Raw genomic sequence first — 19380 nt, 5'->3', positions numbered from 1 at the left:
AAAGCGCTAAATCTTCGTTTAACCTTCATATAGTCTCATTAAGCTAGAAACAACCATAAGTTCATTATATATACTTAACAGGACCTGGTGAAAATATTATAGATACCTTGCAACCTACAAAATACTAACCAAGTGAAAATGTTAGTATATTTTAGCAAAAATTAACTACTGCTTGCATATATCAGCAGCATAGAGCAATAGATAGATCCAGATTAACACTACACCTTTCAGAAGAGTTATCACTTAGATTATGCCTGCTTGATTGTGCTTCGCTGATTTCGCTAGTCGATGAACCAATGCTCATCTGGACCGAAGGATGGTGCAACGAGAGTGACAATGATAATTCACAAGCTCCCGCCACCTCATCGGTGTATTCCTGAATATGATGTTCCGATTTTTCAACTTTAATCTCAGGCGATAATAATCCATGTTCGATGTTTTCTGGTTTGGGACTCTGTGTAATAATCAAAATAAGCAACCAAATCATTATGGGCAGATATTCCAAACTAAAACATTAACTTTAATCAAACCTTACTATAAAATCTTAAATCACTAAGCATTCAATAGATCCGCGTATTCAAATACTATTCATATTCGAACAAAATATCCATCGCGTGTAACAACCAATCATATTCATATTAGTTAATTGAACTAAACGTAGACAGACATTTACTAGCTAGGAGATAATAGTTGTAACAGTTAGCCTCTATATCTTTTTGTTCGAATGCATAAAAAAAACAAGTTAATTTATGTGTCCTATTTATATAGTTTGGCAGTGTTATATGATAGTCATTCTCATTCATATTCATATCATAATCATACAATATACAACAAAAAATAAGTAAATAAATAAACAAATAGTTGTCTCCTTATACTGTACTGTCCTTGGCACCTGCATTGAAATTTTTATGGACCACCATTTTCATGTTGTTGTTTAACCACTACTTTTGCTGAATCCAGTACACTTGTAACTGAAATTCTTTAGCATGCAAGAAACCACATTCTGACTGCTTTAGATTTTCAAATATTCTCACTGTGCAATACTATACCCAACCCATACGGATTACTTTATATAATAGTCAACTCACAAGTTTAGACTATAACTAGTAAAAGTGACCCGTGCGATGACGCGGGGTCTTTCGGGTTGCATATCATAGCTGACGTTAAAAACGTTTTGCTACGGTTGTGTTTGAATACACGGGGTTAGTACCTAGTATACATAATGGTCTGTTTTTTGAAAACCGTCCGTTTCGCGTATAGTTAGTTGCGCTGGGTTCGTAAGATTATTTCGAGTTGAATGGTGGCGTCGGAAAAATTTAACGCGCGTCGAGCGAGGAGATACGTTCCCTTAAAAATCTGGGTGGAGTTTATTAATTAAATTGACGATTTGACGGTTTACACCTCTCTTTCGGGGGTTGAAATTGCATATTGTTCAAAGTTTGGGGTGGGAATTTGGTTTTTTTTGACCTTGTCGTTTGGTTTTGGGAATTTGGCCAAAACGACTGAATCACTCATGGGATTTAGTATGTAAATTCCCAAAACGACCGAATCCCTCATGAGATTTAGTATGTAAGGGTAATAATTGATTATCAATCTTTTAAGATTCTGACAATAAATATTACAGTAATGAATTTTTAACTGGTTACTAAATATAATCTAAGTGAATTTTAAACTTACTTAGGCCCACTGTTGTAAACAGCGTCCGTTGCGTCCGTTGCGATGCCCGTTGCGGCGTTTTGGTGACTAAACCGTTTCGACCCCGTCCCGTTTTTCTTATAAGTCGGTCAACGGTCAAAAGTCAGGCCAAATGCAGGAAAACTTGGGTCAACGCCGGTCAAAAGTCAAATAATTCTGTTAAAATCGATCATAAGTCGGTAAAATCAATTAAAATTAACTTAATTTAGTATTCCATTTTGTATTATATTAACTCTAGTAGCAATTATAGGTACAAACTTGTTAACGAAGGTTTTTTAGCTTTAAAATATGTGTAAATATATATTTATATATATATAAAGTCAACATTAGTCAACATCTGTTTCGACCCCGTCTCGGCCCCTTTTTTTTCGTTACGACGTTTTGAGGTCGCTACCGTTTCGGCTCCATCTCGCGTCTTTTTCAACCTTGCTTAGGCCACTCTGTATCTTAGCCCTTTTTAACTTAATGTTCTCACATCAGCACAAACTTCTTTCACTTTTTTTTTTTTTTTTTTTTTTTTTTTTTTTACTGAACTCCCTATCTTACATTTCCACGTCACTTTTCACTATTTAAATTAATTTTTAAATAAATTAAAAAGTATTACATTAACGATTTAAAACAATACCTTAGCAAATAATTAAAAATATACATTAATAAAAATATCACATTAAAAATTGAACTTGAGCTAGAACCTCTATAATAAATTGAAACTTTCTTCTATCCATTTGGTGACCCTCTTCAATTAAAACACATGTACGTAACTAGTTTAAAACCCAAAAAACAGAGATGCTCGTATGCTTGTGAAATCAATCTTCAATTTGGTATATTAAAACTCACGAAGCATTAACATCTCTTTTTTTTTTTTCTTTTTTTTTGGTGACTCAGGAACCCCCCTACGAACGAATCCTTTGGACTCCCCCGCAGAGGGTAAACCTGGGGGAACGAGCCCGCTGAGCGCCAGACCCGCTACCTGGTGAATTGCCTGTGAAGGCACCCCTCACAACAACCTCCCATTTTGAACGAGCGACCGAAGCCAGACTCGAACCCGGGTGGGTTGCAGGGTGGAGCAACTCAGTGGCCATCCAAGCTAAGCCCGGATGGTTACATTAACATTAACATCTCTTTAGCAACACACTAACACCTCCTTGGTTGAATTTTTTTTAAAACGTAAAATGGGACCCACCTATCTCCGCCAACTAATGCCATTTGAATGGCTGGCGTCCTGCGTATCTTCGTTAAATGATGACTAGCGCCAAACCCTCCACTTTAGCGTGGATAGGAGTGGCGCCCTTAATGTTACCTTAACTACTAGACAATGTTTTACGGAGTATTTATCTTCCACTAAGAGTTTTTGCTTACAAACAAAATGAAAATGTTGCATACCTAAAATTAAGTGCAAGTAATGTACAAAAAAATTGGAGAGAATTCAGAACTAAAACACAGTTTCATCTTTTCTCATTTTTGTCCAACATATTTTTTATGTCCTATTTTGCACATGGTTTACTTCCTACTTATGTCCTATTTTAACCAATATGGGGTCATGTACATATTAGATTCCTCTTAAAATTGAAAGATCCAAACCTTCTTAGCATAAACGCACGTGGCCAAAACATATAAAGATCGACGTAGTTGTTTGTAGGTACGAGTATGAAATGTTTTGGTCAAACTGAAAGTTCTCAGATACAAAGCAATGTTTTGAGTAGCTAATTTGTTAAATAGAAAAGCAAGCTAAAAGTACAATGTGCAAAATGGAACATAAAAATACCTTAGAGAATAAGGTCACAACGTTGAAGGTACATAGTGTTTTTCATTCATTAACCCATTAAATAATTACAGAATTATAATGTAATGACTAAATTTACATATTTATAAGTGTAAGGATACGTATATATACATATACACATAACGTTCATGTATATAACATTTTTGCATATATAATAAAGGTTAAAGCCATAAATACGCTATATACAATCACTTTTGTTCCAATGTAGGCTATCTACCCCAAAAAATACCAACGTAGACTATATATACTTTCAAAAAGTGTACTAAAATGAACGAACAAAATTTATTAAACAGATAAAAAAAACTCAATGATGACGTGACATCTTTGTGGAGAATGACGTTGGTGATACATCGGAACAAATCATTTTTTTATATATCCTACATCGGAACAAAACTGAAAGTATATAACGTATTTGTAGACATATAAAATGCAAAAAAAAAAAAAATGTTAAATAATTAATTTTACCAGTTCAGCAGGTAACTGGTCACCAATAGCCTACATTTGAATACTTTTTGATAGTATACAGCTTACACCGGTATTTTTTGGGTATATAGTCTACATTGTAATAAAAGTGAAAGTGTATAGCGTATTTATAGCTTTAACCCATATAATAATACTCCATATCATATTTTATATCTTTTGGTAGAGAGATTGTACCATTAGGTAGTCAGATTCTGTTTGAAGGGTAAAGCAGGAAGGATTAAATTGAAAATGTGGAATGCAAAAGGAATGATCATCTTTTCCCTTTATTCTTCTCTCCCACTTTGTCTCACTTCTCCCTCTATATATACAGTACAATATTAGTAATTACGAGTAGTAATTAGTAGTAATTAAAATCAATATACATAAATTAAAGTATAAATATCTTACACTTAAGAACCATAGAATCCCTTAAATAAAAAATATTAAGGACATAATAAGTGATGGGCTAATTAACCTCTTAGAAGGGACATTGAATGGATGGTGAATGATGTAATCAGGACAAGATTCTTGAATGGATGTGTCTAATTGAGTCTCATGATCAATGCTTCCAATGGAGCCATGAACATCATCATCATCATCTGAAAATTGAAAAGTTTTTTACAATATTCAGAATATTTACAGAGTATAAAGTGAAACAACACATGGAAACAAACAGAAGAGACAAGAATATAATTTGTCAAAGCACATGACTTTTTCTATTTTGAAAATTATACTGGGTTTTGACCTAGGTAAAAAAAGAGACCAAAAAACTCATTAGTCATTACCTTAAAAATTAATGGATTTTGTTGCCAAATATTCATATAAAACACCAATTTCTATAATATTTAATTAACTAATTGAAAAAAAAAAATTGGGGAAAGGGACGACGCTTGCGAATCTTCATATTAAATGCCACAACTAGAAGGAAGCCTAGATTGGGTTCTTCATATGTTTTTGTTCTATTTTTGTAAATATATATACTTTTATTGGAAAGAAAATCATAAATAATATGGTACTATCTAGATAATTTTTCATATGCTTTTTACCTGTCAAAAATCTATCTATTTATATAAAAGAGAGTTTAAATTAGCTTATTTGTCACTAATCCCGATTTAACAACATTTAATGACAACTGGAAAATACACATGTCAATCTAAATACTACGTAAATTAATTAAATTTAAATAAATGGATTAAAATAAAGGATAATCAAAGCATATACGGATCACTTCCCTATTTCAAAAACCTTATCAATTCCATTTTATCAGTTATCTCTCACACCCATGTAACCCTAATATGACGATGCCAGAGGTTAAGAAGAAATTAAACTATGATCTCAAAAGCTATGGTTGATTTCGAAGTGGTGTTGCATTCGTAGACGACTATAATGGTCATGGTCATGTCATACCTGGTTTTCAATATGTTGATTTAATTTTTACGATCGATTATCTATTACCCTTGCGTTATAAATTGATATTTCATGATTTGTATCGATTTTGTGTATTGACGCAATCTTAATAGTTTAAATTTGAGTTCTATGCTTATTGATTTACTATGATGGGATTTGAAACAATTAAACAGAGAATTGCATATTAAGAGATATCGTACTTTAATTTGAATTTGATAATATTGTTACTACCAGGTGTATTGTTATTACCCTCGAAGTAACGTGCAGATTTACGGTCTTCATATATTAATGATACGATCTCCATTTGTAACTTACAAGATCTGTTTACGTTTTATAACTCTTTGCTATCATTACCTTCCTATACGAAGTTAACATTTCTATTTATCCGTGTTTAATAGTATTGTTTAGTTGGTTATATTTTTAGTAAACAATGTGCTTTTGAAACATCGTGTTTAAGGCGTTTGTGAAAAGTCCTCAATGAGACAGTGATGGTTAGGAGATAGAAAGAGAAAGAAGATGGGATGAAGGAACGGAAGAATCGAAAGGGAGATGATAAAAGCAACTCATTCTAACTGTCTATCATGTAAGGCTTTGTACGCATTTAGTGAGTAAAACAGGTCGAAGTCACTAAAATTGTTGTAAAAGTTACTCCTTGATCCCTGTGACAACTTGCATTAGTTGAATCGTCTTGACAGACACACTTGGGGCAACTTGTGCTAAGCATTGGGTGCATGAAGTGTGATCTTGTGGTGGCTCACAAGTAAGCCATAATTGTCTTCTTTAGTGTTAAATATTGACTGATTTTTGTTATAAAGGAGAGTGAATCAATCATTAATTCTTCTTTAAGTTTGTTGAGGAATGAAACAATTATTTATGAAACATCCCATACAAATTGTATGCCCGACCCAACTCGACCCATTACACAACTTGGCACCTCTTTTGAAACGATAACCCATGTCCCAACTTCGAAGACAATGGCATTGTTACAGAAATACATTAACAAGGATGTATCATTGAATAATTAATGTTAGCAGATGTGTCAAGTTTGAGGATAATGTTATTAACATTTGATTTAATTTTTAAATTTGACTTCTCATCATTTGTATTCTGATGGAAAGATTATGAGCTATAGATTTGTAAGGTAAGGTTTGAAAACGATTAAGATTCGAAGATAATTGATTACCAGAATGATCAGAGGGAGGGGGGTTAAGTAAATGGATTTAGGGATTTGAAACACAATTGAGTTTGACTATAAAGTTCAATTACAATTTCTGCAACGAACTTCAACCTCTTATATATACTTCGCGAATCATATTTTTACAACTTCCGTCCAATGGACGGGCTCATAATACTAAATCACCCGAAATATAGGAGATTTTTTTGCTTACTAGATTTTTTGTTGAAGTTTTAAATCCGTGGAACTACATTTTGTAGAAATAAACGGCTTCGCTACTCTTAAGTTGTTATGGATTGAATTATAGGATACAAAATGTATGAGATGCTCAAAATACATTCCTTTATTTGTTTTTTTTCACCTATTTAACAGTTGAGGATGTTCGTTCATGATCATTCCTTAAGTAAAAGTGAACTATGTAATAAATTATGTAGTGTAAAATTTTATATTAGTATAATTAAATCATTTTGTTACAGCATTAGATTATTTGAATTGTAATTCATTTTGCAATAATAGAAAACTAAGAAGTCTATAGATGAAGATGGCACACTCTCTTTAAGTCTTAATATCTATGTTATTACTTCTTTATGTTTGGTAAGTTATACTTATAGATGAAGATGGTACATAGTCTCTTAAGTCCTAATATATGTGTTATTACTTCATTTATGTTTGATGAGTTATATAGCATTTGATCAGTGTCCTATCCTTGAGTTGATTCAGGTAATGTTATAGAGTTGACTTGATTTGACTTTTTTTGTAATATTATTAAAATTATTAAAATGCTATTCAACATATGTATATCTACTGTCGTTTACAATTATTCAACTGTCACTGTCATCTATTTCCGGGTTTGAAATGTTGGGACATTAATGAGTCATTCACGTTAACCAATTATTAGGTTGTTTACATATATAATTGCATATTTGCATATACATGTTTCATAACTCATAACGAATATTATATTAGATCCTTTTTTTTAAACCATAATTTCCTTGGTAATATATAGTCTTTCACTATTGGAGTTCCTTAGTACAGAGTAATAACTAATTTGAAACGGTTTTTAAGCAGCCGTGCAACGTACGGGCTCAAAACCTAGTATGATATATACCACATGAAGATCACAATTTATGCTTCCAAGAGGTTTTTAGGGTTTTTGTTATGGCTCCAAATAATTACTTATAATGTACGAGTAATAAATAGTGATGGAAGAGATGCAAACCTTGAGGATTAACATCACTCTTCATACTTCTATACATCTGCAAGTTCCAATTTTACACATTAAATGAAATGCCTATGCTAATATACATTCATTCATATCTATATCTATATTCATTAGAAGAAAGAAAAAAAAAGTAAAAAAAAAAAAATATGAAGTGCACCTGAAGATGACTTTTGACATGGGAAATAGTGAGTCCCTTTACATCCATCAAATGAAGAACAAGCTTGGCTGTTGCTTCTAGATATACATATTCACAACAATATTATTACAAAACTATAACAAATTATGCTTATATTTGTATCATATATAAGAAATAATAGATGTAAATAAACATACTATAAGGGCCACCAAGAGTGTGTATAGCATGAACAAAACATTTATGAAGATCAGGAGTCCACCTTAACCTTGGAACTTTTGTTCTTATGTATTGCCTCACTGTTCCATTCCTCTCACAACCCACCATTTTTTATTCTCTATCTTATTTTTTCTCTATCTCATATATATGTGAATATATGAAATATGATCATATATGTGCCTATATGGTTTTATCAAAGATTGGTGCCATGGGCAAAAGTGTGTGGGGGCAGGGGGCCGACCGCCACGTGAATTTTTTTTTTTTTTTCAGTATAAAAATTTTGGATTTTTCAACTTTGCTTCGGGTGGATTTTTTTTCCCAAACCAACATATTTTGGCCTAAAACTTTCAAATTTTGTCCCAAAATCTCCAACTTTTGCCCCAAAATCTTCAAATTTTGCCCCAAAATCTCCAACTATTGCTCCAAAATCTTCAAATTTTGTCCAACAAAATTGCTACAGTTTAAAAAAAAAATTTGCCCCAAAGAAAAAAATCCTAATTTCGCCTCTGACTGGGGCTAACGTTAAGTTGTTAAAGAAAAATTATCCTTTTTTCAATTTGCCAATCTAGTTCAAACTTTAGGTGTGTGTTTGGATGAAACTAGCTGGAGCTGGAGCTTATAGTTGGAGCTGGAGCTTGAGATTATGGACTAGAGCTGGAGCTGGAGCTTATGGTAGCTGGAGCTTATTATTTTTTATAAGTGTTTGGTAAACTAGCTGGAGCTTATTTTCCCGTTAATAAGCTCTACTTTTTTTCATAAGCTACTAAAAGTAGCTTCTTTTTCTAGAGCTTATGATTTTCATAAGCTCTACTTTTTATGTCTACCAAACAAAGCTTATTACTTAGAGCTTATTAAAATCATAAGCTCAAGCTCTCATAAGCTCTCATAAGCTCCCATAAGCTCTTGTGCCAAACACACCCTAGGTGGAAATATCAGAAAATAGGTGGGTAGCTAGGGAGTAATAGATTGGTTTATAGGGGTCGGGTCGGTGAGGTGAGGTGAAAGTTTACCCTTCTTCTGCAAAAGAAAAAGGAAATTATGATGAGGGTTAGGATTCTGATCTGATTTTATTCTAGAATATAGCTACTGGTTGGTAGACTATTATTTTTAGTTTCTGATTCTGGTTTGACCTTATCATATTTTTTTCTCTCTCTAGAATTGTATGAGCTGAGAAGCAATCATATCATATACCGAGTATATTCTAGTCCATTTGTTTCAAATCTGTTTCGCTAAACCAAAAAATACATAATTTAAAAAAATATATCTATCACATGTATTTTTTTTGTTTTTGTTAAATTTTCAATTTTACCAGTTACTTTTATTCATTTTTTCGTACATCATTAAAGTGTATGAGCACAAAAAATTTATATCATATTATTCTTATCCATTTATCTAGGACATCATGGAATAGTGCACAATAAATTTGGGACGGAAGAAGCAATATATAGACCATTATCTGACAGCTCTTAATTGAACTTCTTTCCTCCATATCACGTCACATCAATACAAAAACTTTAACGTTCCTTTAACTAATCTCTCTCTATCTTACACCAAATAATGCACGCAAATATATCAATAAAATATAATATGTACACTATATAAAACACAAAGTACAAATAAAAAAACACATGCTCCTATCTCAATTGCGTTAAGGTACCGTCAAGGCACTGGCTGACGAGCAACCACAACAACAAAACTCAATCCCACATATATGGGGTTTGGGAGAGGTGATATGTAGACAATCCTTCCTCTATCCGAGAATAAAGAGAAGTCATTTCTCCACTCGAAATGAAACACTCTCAAGAGTTGAGAAAGTCATCATTCTTAATGTTCTATGGATAGAGAAATTGTTTCCGAGAGGACCCGGTCAATAAGTCGGAAAAAAATTTAAAAAATAAAATATAAAATAAATAAAAATAAAAAATGAGACGTCATTAAAATAGTACAATCAAATTTCCATGAGTTTTAAATCCTGACTGAATTTTCAATTTAGGCTATATGCAACAGTCAAGCCACCAATAATTCGACATTTGTTATTGACACTAATAATAGAGTCGTATATGGTGACGATCAAGTCGATGACATATTCCCAATTCATGTGAAAAAGTTGGCGGAACTTAACGTGAAGATAACAATAAGGTAGGGTGTGGTCTAAGAGTAGTCCCAACCATAACACCATTTTTGACCCTGATAAAACAACATGTCAAATCATCGTCACTTCAACAATTCTTTAAATTTTCTCCCATTAAATAACGAGAACTAAACTGTCACTAATGACATGCTTCTTTAAAACTGAAACATGCTATTATTAATCAAATAAACTAATATATAAGTGATAAATGTAACACCCGCATTTTGGGCCTAGTTGAAATGACCATTCTACCTTTGGGTGTGGCATAAATAGTGGTTTTAATAATTATGTGTTTATAATTAAGTTGTTGAATAGTTGAGACCAGTTTGTGACAAGGGTCACAGAACAGGTTCGTTTATTTAATTTGGACTCCGTTAGGGCCGCCTAACGAGGTACGTAAGTTATCAGATAACTGGTAAATACCCGGGTGTGATGGGGTATGGGATTTTAACCCCAAATAAGTGTATTGTGCTGTCATTTTCTCCATATCTCTAGAGATTTCTCAAAAACACACCGTACCTAACTTCATCTCCTACCTCTAACCCTAATCTAATTCAAGTGTGGAATTGAATCAAGAAGCTTTAGAGATTAAATTCTTGCGTCCTAGTAATCAATAATCCAGGTTAGCTTGCTTGAATTGTTGCTTGAATTCTTAATTAAGTGGGTTTTTGTGTTCTTGAGCAAAAGTGAGTCTTGATGCTTGAATCTTGATGAATTGTGTTCGTTAGTGTTAATTATTGTTAGATATATGTTCTATAGTTGTTATATGATGTTTTTTAAGTGGTTTCATGATCAGATTGAGCAAAAACCATGTTTTGGGGTCAAAAAATGCGAAAACAGCGAGCTGTAAGTGTTCATCAGCACCCACACTTTTGACAGGTCACTTGTACTAGTGACCACACTTTTGAGGGTCAACCACACGTGTGAGGACTCACTCGCACGAGTGAGGCCTCAGTCACACGTGTGAGCACAGGGTCAGATTTGTGGAAACTTGTTTTGGTCATAACTTTCAAACCGTAACTCCGTTTTTTATGAATCAAGTATCGTTGGAATCGTAATGAAAAATCATTTCCAATGGTAAACTCTTTAGAATCTATATCAAAATGTATTTGGATCAGAAATAGAGGTATTAGCGTGTGTGTCTAGTGTGCATGCGTTAATATGTTATTATGGGTTGAATTCTTGATATAGGCTTATGAATGAATGAATATATGATGAATATATGTTGGAAAATATCTTTACATGTTGCTATTGATGTTCCTTATCACTCGCACAAGTGAGCCTTCACTCGCACGAGTGAGCTTTCACTCGTACAATTGAGGCGGTTAACCGCATGGTGAACCGCACGAGTGAGTGGTTACTTGAACTGTTATATTTGCTAGTTAGATCGTACGGTTGAGATGTGACTCGTACGAGTCATATGTCACTCGTGTGGTCAACTGTATGGATCTACTGTTGTGTAATTAGATATTTGGCCAAGGACCAAACGTACGAGTGAGGTGTCAACCGCACGGTTGAGGTTTCTCAGACGTGCGGATGAGTGTCACTCGTACGGTTGACAGGTCAGATTGATTAAGTGTTGGTATTGGTGTTGTTGTTTTGTTGTCGGGTTGTTATCAAGACATGATTACTGACTGTGTTATGTCTATTCTCAGGTGATAAAGACGAAGAGAAGGCTCAGTTAGATTAGAATTCTGAGTTCCTTCTGTTGCTGGTAATCGGTGAGTGGGATTATCTCCGGGTGTAGTATAGAGTAGCAAGTTGTGCTACTATGTTATACTGTTATAGTTGCTATGCTTAGTAGATATGTTGTAATAATAATCACTGTAGAGTTGCCATGCTAGTCGTAGTGACATTTGTCCGTAGTGGTAGTTGCTTAACAGTTGTGTGCACAAGTTGTAGTTGCCAGTTGGGACCTATAGTTGTTAGGCTCAGCTCAGAGAGGTCAACCTAGTTGAGGTTGGGTCCAGTTGGCTACTGATTGTTGTTCAGTAGTAAGGACTTTCGGTAGACACTAGACTGATCAGCTAGTGGTCGTGTGCCCGTACAAGCCGCCGAGTCTCTAGTTGGAGCATAGTTGCTAGATGTCAGTTGCCAGTTGATAGTTGTTAGTTGTTAGTTGCCGGTTGCCTGTTATTGATTATTGTAGCTCCTGTAGTTGTACAAGTTGGTACTGTATGCTAGATCTGTTAGATGATTCCATTCACTTAGCCTTGTACACCCCGACCCTGTGTCTTCTTTGGAAATCCACCAGACCCACCATGAAAGAGTCAGATGTCAAAAATTACCTCTACTATCCCCCACACACGTAACATGAGCAATCGTCATCCCACTAGCATATAATAGTTCGCTTTGTGCTCTGGCTGCATATTTAACTTTAAAGTGTATTTAATAAAAGCTTTTATATTTAGATTGATTGACAACTCGTTGAAACCACTTATAACACGCGTGTTATTTATCGAGATTAAATTTAAATATCGTAGTGTGGCGTACTAGTGGCACAAAAGACCGGTGTGTTGAGTACCAACACACAATAAATTATGGCGTGCTTATCTATTTTCAATTATTTATTATTATTTTAATACATACTACTTTATCCTTTTTTTCAAATTCTAATTTTAGTTTGACACATTACCCTAAGACCAAACTCAACGGTAATCAAGTCCTGGTAGGCCTCATCGAGGACTATGAGGGCCTTTGTGACATTCACTAGTGTTGTGGTTAGTCCTGATAGCCCTCAAGTCTCTCTTGCAGCAATTCGTGCTTTTATGAGAATATTTAAGGAAGGATGTGGTGAAGTATTTAGTTGACTATTATGTTTATTACTTGTACATTTGTTAATTGAATTATATAGTGGGTTTTAATTTTATGAGGAAGCATGTTATAATTGAAAGTGTTTAGTCTTGAGTTAGTCATGGTGAAGAAATGCTGATGTGACACTAATATTTCAGTTAATTCTGAGCAAGAAGTATGTCATAGTTGTGAGTGGTTTAACACGCCACCATCACTTACTTTAATCCCAACACATTTGCCACCTCATCGTCAACTACCCCACCCTACTCACCAACACCCCGAAAATAACTTCTCCACTATAATAGGCCTTAAAAGTAGCGAATATATATACCATTCCAGCAAATTTAACATTTGTTCATACATATTTTTACACACTTATGAAAAAGAGTAAGCTTTTGGTGAAATTCTTCAAACTTATAATTTTGTAGAATTTATAAATGTAGAATATCATGTCTACTTTCATACATAAAAATGTAGGAATAAAAATATTTACACTTATTAATGTGTACCGACACAGATTTAATCACATCTTAAAATGTGGTAAATTTGTTTACCTCATTTCTTCACCGGAAAGTATGGACAAATCCAGTGTAATAAAATTAATTAAACACTACTAAGTATAATTATATTTGTGATTGTACACATCAATTGATGTGAATTTGTTTCTTTACAATTTTATATGTGAAATTATGGTAATATTATATAGTTATATATGTAATATATTTACACAAAAGCACATTTATATTTACACAAAAGCGTGAGGAGTTTAACAAAAATATTCACAATTTTTAAAAGTGTGTATAAATATGTGCGAATAAAAGATAAATATGTTTGAATAAATGAAAAATTTATTGTAGTGTGCCAGTGTTGCTGGTAAAATTATGTTGTTGCGTTAATTAATGTTAGTTGTATTTCATCTCTCTTATCTATAATTAGAAAACTATTATGGTGTCATAATTTTTGAAGAAAATCCACTTGTCAAAAGTCTTACCATTAGATGACATCTTTCAATCTAAATCTTAGCCGTCCAAATTCATGATCGCGTCACTTAGATTTTTTAGCGGCAGTTGAGGTTGATTATTACCTTGCTGCCCTTGAGTCCTTTACTAGATAAAAAAAAACTACAAAATTCTGCCCGATTAATTAGGGGAAACAACTGTCGTCACAATGAATGAAGAAAATATGGTATGGTGTCAATGCAATTGCAAAACCTTTTGTTAGTTACATTTTAAGTTATATTCATTCATGACAATGAATGAATTTGTGTATCTGATGATCAATAAATGATTTTGAAAGAGATCGGACTTCACAATTGTGATTACAATTGGAAAATCAAAAACCTTATATCGATAATCATATATATATTACGTGTGGATGATTAGACCTCTTTAGTTCAATCATTGTAAGTCTTCTTAATTTTTCATAATCAATCAATTACTTATTATCCATTTCTTTGATTTTTTTACAATTATAATAATTGTGGTTCAATGTATTCAATTGATCTGTTAAAATGTTAATGTTTTTCAAGAAATAATCTAGATTAGTCTAGAATTAATTAGTAAGTAATAGATATTTAATAGATATTTAGTAGGTACTTGCTAGAAGTAAGTAGAAATATTGCTAGTCAAAATAATCAAGAAGATGCTAGAGATGATTGATCACCGACATATTAGGCCTATAAATAGGCAATTGATGTTCCAAGTTGTATGTACCAAGCTCAAAAGAAATAAAAAGTCTTTCTTCATTAAAACAAGTCTTCCATCTAGTTTCTTTCTAAAATAAAAGGTTTCCTTTACAAAACTTCCTCTCAAAATTAAGATTAATATTGATCACTATTTTTAATATAAAGCTAATCACTCAACAATTCTAACAAGTGGTATCAAGAGCCATTTTGGGCGTTCGTTCGAATACACCATGACTACCGTCGGTGCATACAATATTCCCGTCCCCATCTTTGATGGCGACAACTATGATTTTTGGAGTATCCGAATGAAGACATATTTTCAAGCACAAAGCTTGTGGGATATTGTCGAAGTCGGGGTTACAACTCCGAAAGACGTCGGAACTCTGTCCGCGGAAGAACAAGAAAAATACAACAAAAATGTAGTCAGAAATGCTGCTGCTCTAGGCTACATTCAACAAGCCTTGACACCGTCCATCTTTCCACGAATCATGGGAGCTACGACAGCGAAAGAGGCGTGGAAGATTCTTCAAGAAGAATTTCAAGGAAATGCCAAGGTGAGATCCGTCAAACTACTTACTTTAAGACGAGATATTGAAAATTTAAATATGAAAGAAACCGAGACCGTAAAAGATTACTATTCTAGAATTAAAGAAATAGTAAATCAAATGAGAGCCTATGGAGATAACATAACTGATAAGAGGATCGTAGAAAAAATACTTATCAGTATGACAGAAAAATATGATCATGTCATTACTGCTATCGAAGAGTCAAAAGACATCGAGACTCTGTCGGTACCAGAATTAATTGGCTCTCTTGAAGCATATGAGGCTAGACTGAGTCGGCGTAGTGAAAACTCACTTGAAAGTGCCTTTCAGTCTAAACTCAAAATAAGGTCTCAGAAATCTAATAATGAGGGGAAAAGAAATCTCGAAGAAAAGTCGAGAGGAGGAGAAAAATCCAGAACCGGGTTTGATCAGAGAAGAAAAAACTATCCTCCATGTGGTATCTACGAAAAGACAAACCACTTGGAGAAAGATTGTTTCCACAAAGGGAAGCCACAATGCAATAATTGCAAAAGATTTGGGCATATAGAAAAAGATTGCCGATTAAAACAAAATCATCGAGCTAACTTCACGAAAGAAAGTGAAGATATTCCGGAGAACAAAAATCAGCTATTCTATGCATGTCATGTCGCAAATAAACAAAGGGACGATACTTGGTTGATCGACAGTGGGTGCAGCAACCACATGACAGGAGATGAAAAGTTATTTGATAGTATCAACACCTCCGTAAAGTCCCGCGTCAAACTAGGGAATGGAGCGCTTGTTGACACTAAAGGCAAAGGTACGATAACTGTTCAAACTAATAACGTCACTCGATCTGTTAATGACGTTCTTTTAGTACCAAGCCTTGCAAGTAACTTGCTAAGTGTTGGACAAATGATGGAGCACGGATACTCTTTACTCTTCGAAGACAAATCATGTGTTATTCGTGACAAGAAAAATAACTATAAATTAATAGCCGAAGTGCCAATGGAGAACCGCAACTTTCCGCTTCGTTGGCAGTATATCCAAGACACAGCCATGAAAGTTCAAGTTGAAGAATCATGGCTATGGCATCGAAGATTTGGCCACTTTAACTTTCACGCACTAAAAATCCTCCAACAGAAGAATATGATGAGAGACTTGCCTAACATAGAAGAGATCACTGACACGTGTGAAAGCTGTATGATGGGCAAGCAACATCGAAAACCTTTCCCTCGTGATAAAGCTTGGAGAGCGAAAGGTATACTGGAGCTGTTGCACACCGATGTTTGTGGACCAATGAGAACCCCGTCACTTAACCAAAACAGGTACTTTATTCTCTTCATCGATGATTATTCTAGAATGACGTGGGTTTATTTCATGCGTGAAAAATCAGAAGTATTTACAATATTCAAGTCGAAAAGAGTAGTGGCCATTATATAAAAACGCTAAGGAGTGATAGAGGAAAAGAATACACCTCTACACAGTTTAACAAATTCTGTGAAGACGAAGGAGTTAAACTCCAACTTACTGTTGGTTATGCCCCTGAACAAAATGGCGTCTCTGAACGCAAAAACAGAACTGTAATGGAAATGGCCAAAACAATGATACATGAAAAAGGCCTTCCAAACAGTTTCTGGGCTGAAGCTGTATACACGGCTGTATATATATTAAATCGATGTCCAACGAAAGCCATACAAAACAAGACTCCAATTGAGGCATGGAGTGGAAGGAAACCATCAGCAAAACATCTGCAAGTATTTGGGTGTATTTGCTACATCCACATTTCAAAGGAGAAACGTCACAAGCTCTAAGAAAAATCAGAGAAGGGAATATTCTTGGGCTACAGCACACAGTCTAAAGGATACCGAGTCTATAACCTGAAGACTAATAACATCGTGATCAGCCGAGGCGTGGAGTTTGATGAAGACGCTTCTTGGAACTGGGAAAAGGACAAAGTTGAAAAACAAACATATCTGCCACGGATATCTATAGACACTCCAGCTCAACAACCACTACAAATGGAGCAGTCTGAACAAGATGAAAGTACCGGAGAAACGAGCCCTGCTACTCCAACTTCTTCGACGGCAACATTACCATTAACACAAGACGAATCAAGTCCAGAGTCAACACCTGGAAGAGTCAAAAAGTTAACAGAGGTATACGAGACTTGCAACTTCACAACTATAGAACCTGAAAGCTATGAAGTTGCAGCCAAAGATGAAAAATGGGTGACTGCTATGAACGAAGAAATAAGAATGATCGAGAAAAACAACACATGGGAGTTAGTTGATCCTCCAGAAAATAAAGAAATCATTGGAGTAAAGTGGGTTTACAAAACAAAGCTCAATCCTGATGGTACTACACAAAAACATAAAGCAAGGCTAGTAGCTAAAGGCTATTCACAACAGCCTGGAGTAGACTACAACAAAACTTTCGCACCCGTAGCACGACTGGATACTATAAGAGCACTTGTGGCGTTAGCAGCTCAACGAAGGTGGAAGATTCACCAACTAGATGTGAAATCAGCCTTTCTAAATGGGTTTCTAGAAGAAGAAATATACGTCGAGCAACCACAAGGGTTCATTCAAAAAGGAAAAGAAGAAAAAGTCCTAAAGCTCAAGAAAGCCTTATATGGACTTAAACAAGCTCCACGTGCTTGGTATAGCCGCATTGATAACTACTTCACAAGTTCGGGATTCAGGAGGAGTCAAAGTGAGCCTACACTCTACATCAAAACCCAAGGTAACTCTGACACTCTCATTATTTCCTTGTATGTCGATGATCTAATATATACTGGAAACAATGAGAGAATGATACAAGAGTTTAAAGAAGACATGATGAAAACGTTCGAGATGAGCGACCTTGGATTGATGCGCTATTTTCTTGGCATCGAAATCAGTCAAGAAAATGAAGGCATCTTCATATGCCAAAAGAAATATACGGAAAATCTCCTGAAAAAGTTTAAACTATACGGTTGCAAAACCGTAGCCACGCCACTAGTTGCCAATGAGAAGATGAGACAAGAAGATGGATCGGAGAAAGCAGACGCTTCAAGATTCAGAAGTCTCATCGAAAGTCTACTTTATCTGACAGCAACAAGGCCAGATCTTATGTACGCAACGAGTCTATTATCCAGGTACATGAAACACCCTACTCAAATATATTACGGAGCTTCTAAAAGAATTTTAAGATACTTGCAAGGTACCATGGACTATGGAATATGGTACAAGCCCACTATAGACTCGAAGCTTCAGGGATACACAGATAGTGATTGGGCCGGATCGGTGGATGACATGAGAAGTACTTCCGGATACGCATTCACACTTGGATCTGGTGTATTCTCATGGACATCAAAGAAACAAGAAACGGTGGCACAATCGTCAGCTGGAGCCGAGTACGTCGCAGCCGCAAACTCAGCTAATCAAGCTATATGGCTAAGAAGAATACTAGAAGATATGGGCGAGAAACAAGACGAAGCTACAAAGATATATTGCGACAACAAGTCTGCAATCGCGATGGCAAAGAATCCAGTGTTCCATGGAAGAACAAAACATATTGATATCAAATATCACTTTTTGCGAGAAGTCTACGCCAAGAAAGATATTGAATTAAAATACTGCAAGACCGAAGAGCAGATTGCAGACATATTCACCAAAGCACTACCAAGACCAAAGTTCGAGTTCTTACGTAACATGCTTGGAGTAACCTCGAAAAACATTAAGGAGGAGTGTTAAAATGTTAATGTTTTTCAAGAAATAATCTAGATTAGTCTAGAATTAATTAGTAAGTAATAGATATTTAATAGATATTTAGTAGGTACTTGCTAGAAGTAAGTAGAAATATTGCTAGTCAAAATAATCAAGAAGATGCTAGAGGTGATTGATCACCGACATATTAGGCCTATAAATAGGCAATTGATGTTCCAAGTTGTATGTACCAAGCTCAAAAGAAATAAAAAGTCTTTCTTCATTAAAACAAAAACAAGTCTTCCATCTAGTTTCTTTCTAAAATAAAAGGTTTCCTTTACAAAACTTCCTCTCAAAATTAAGACTAATATTGATCACTATTTTTAATATAAAGCTAATCACTCAACAATTCTAACATGATCAGATTCATAATTTGTTTTTGATGTCCTTTAAAAGAAATTTAT

At 34.5% G+C, this 19380-nt stretch overlaps 1 protein-coding gene across 2 annotated transcripts; it reads right to left on the bottom strand.

Moving 5' to 3' along the window:
- LOC139896994 (uncharacterized) lies at positions 1-8283 on the bottom strand. 2 transcript variants are annotated; one of them, XM_071879637.1, is made up of 7 exons: positions 8077-8283; positions 7901-7977; positions 7741-7777; positions 4416-4539; positions 4136-4259; positions 225-454; positions 1-124 (listed from the first exon to the last, which is right to left on the bottom strand). In XM_071879637.1, the coding sequence occupies exons 1-7, from the start codon at positions 8201-8203 to the stop codon at positions 115-117; spliced, it is 729 nt and encodes a 242-aa protein (XP_071735738.1). In that variant the 5' UTR covers positions 8204-8283; the 3' UTR covers positions 1-114. The 2 variants fall into 2 exon arrangements, with proteins under 2 accessions (XP_071735738.1, XP_071735737.1); XM_071879636.1 differs by having other exon boundaries at positions 8-454.
- Between the last annotated feature and the right edge of the window lie 11097 nt (positions 8284-19380).

Source organism: Rutidosis leptorrhynchoides, chromosome 3, assembly GCF_046630445.1.
Source record: "Rutidosis leptorrhynchoides isolate AG116_Rl617_1_P2 chromosome 3, CSIRO_AGI_Rlap_v1, whole genome shotgun sequence".
Lineage (NCBI taxonomy): Eukaryota > Viridiplantae > Streptophyta > Magnoliopsida > Asterales > Asteraceae > Rutidosis > Rutidosis leptorrhynchoides.
The sequence above is the reverse complement of the archived record's forward strand: the minus strand, read 5'-3'. Positions and strand labels throughout refer to the sequence as shown.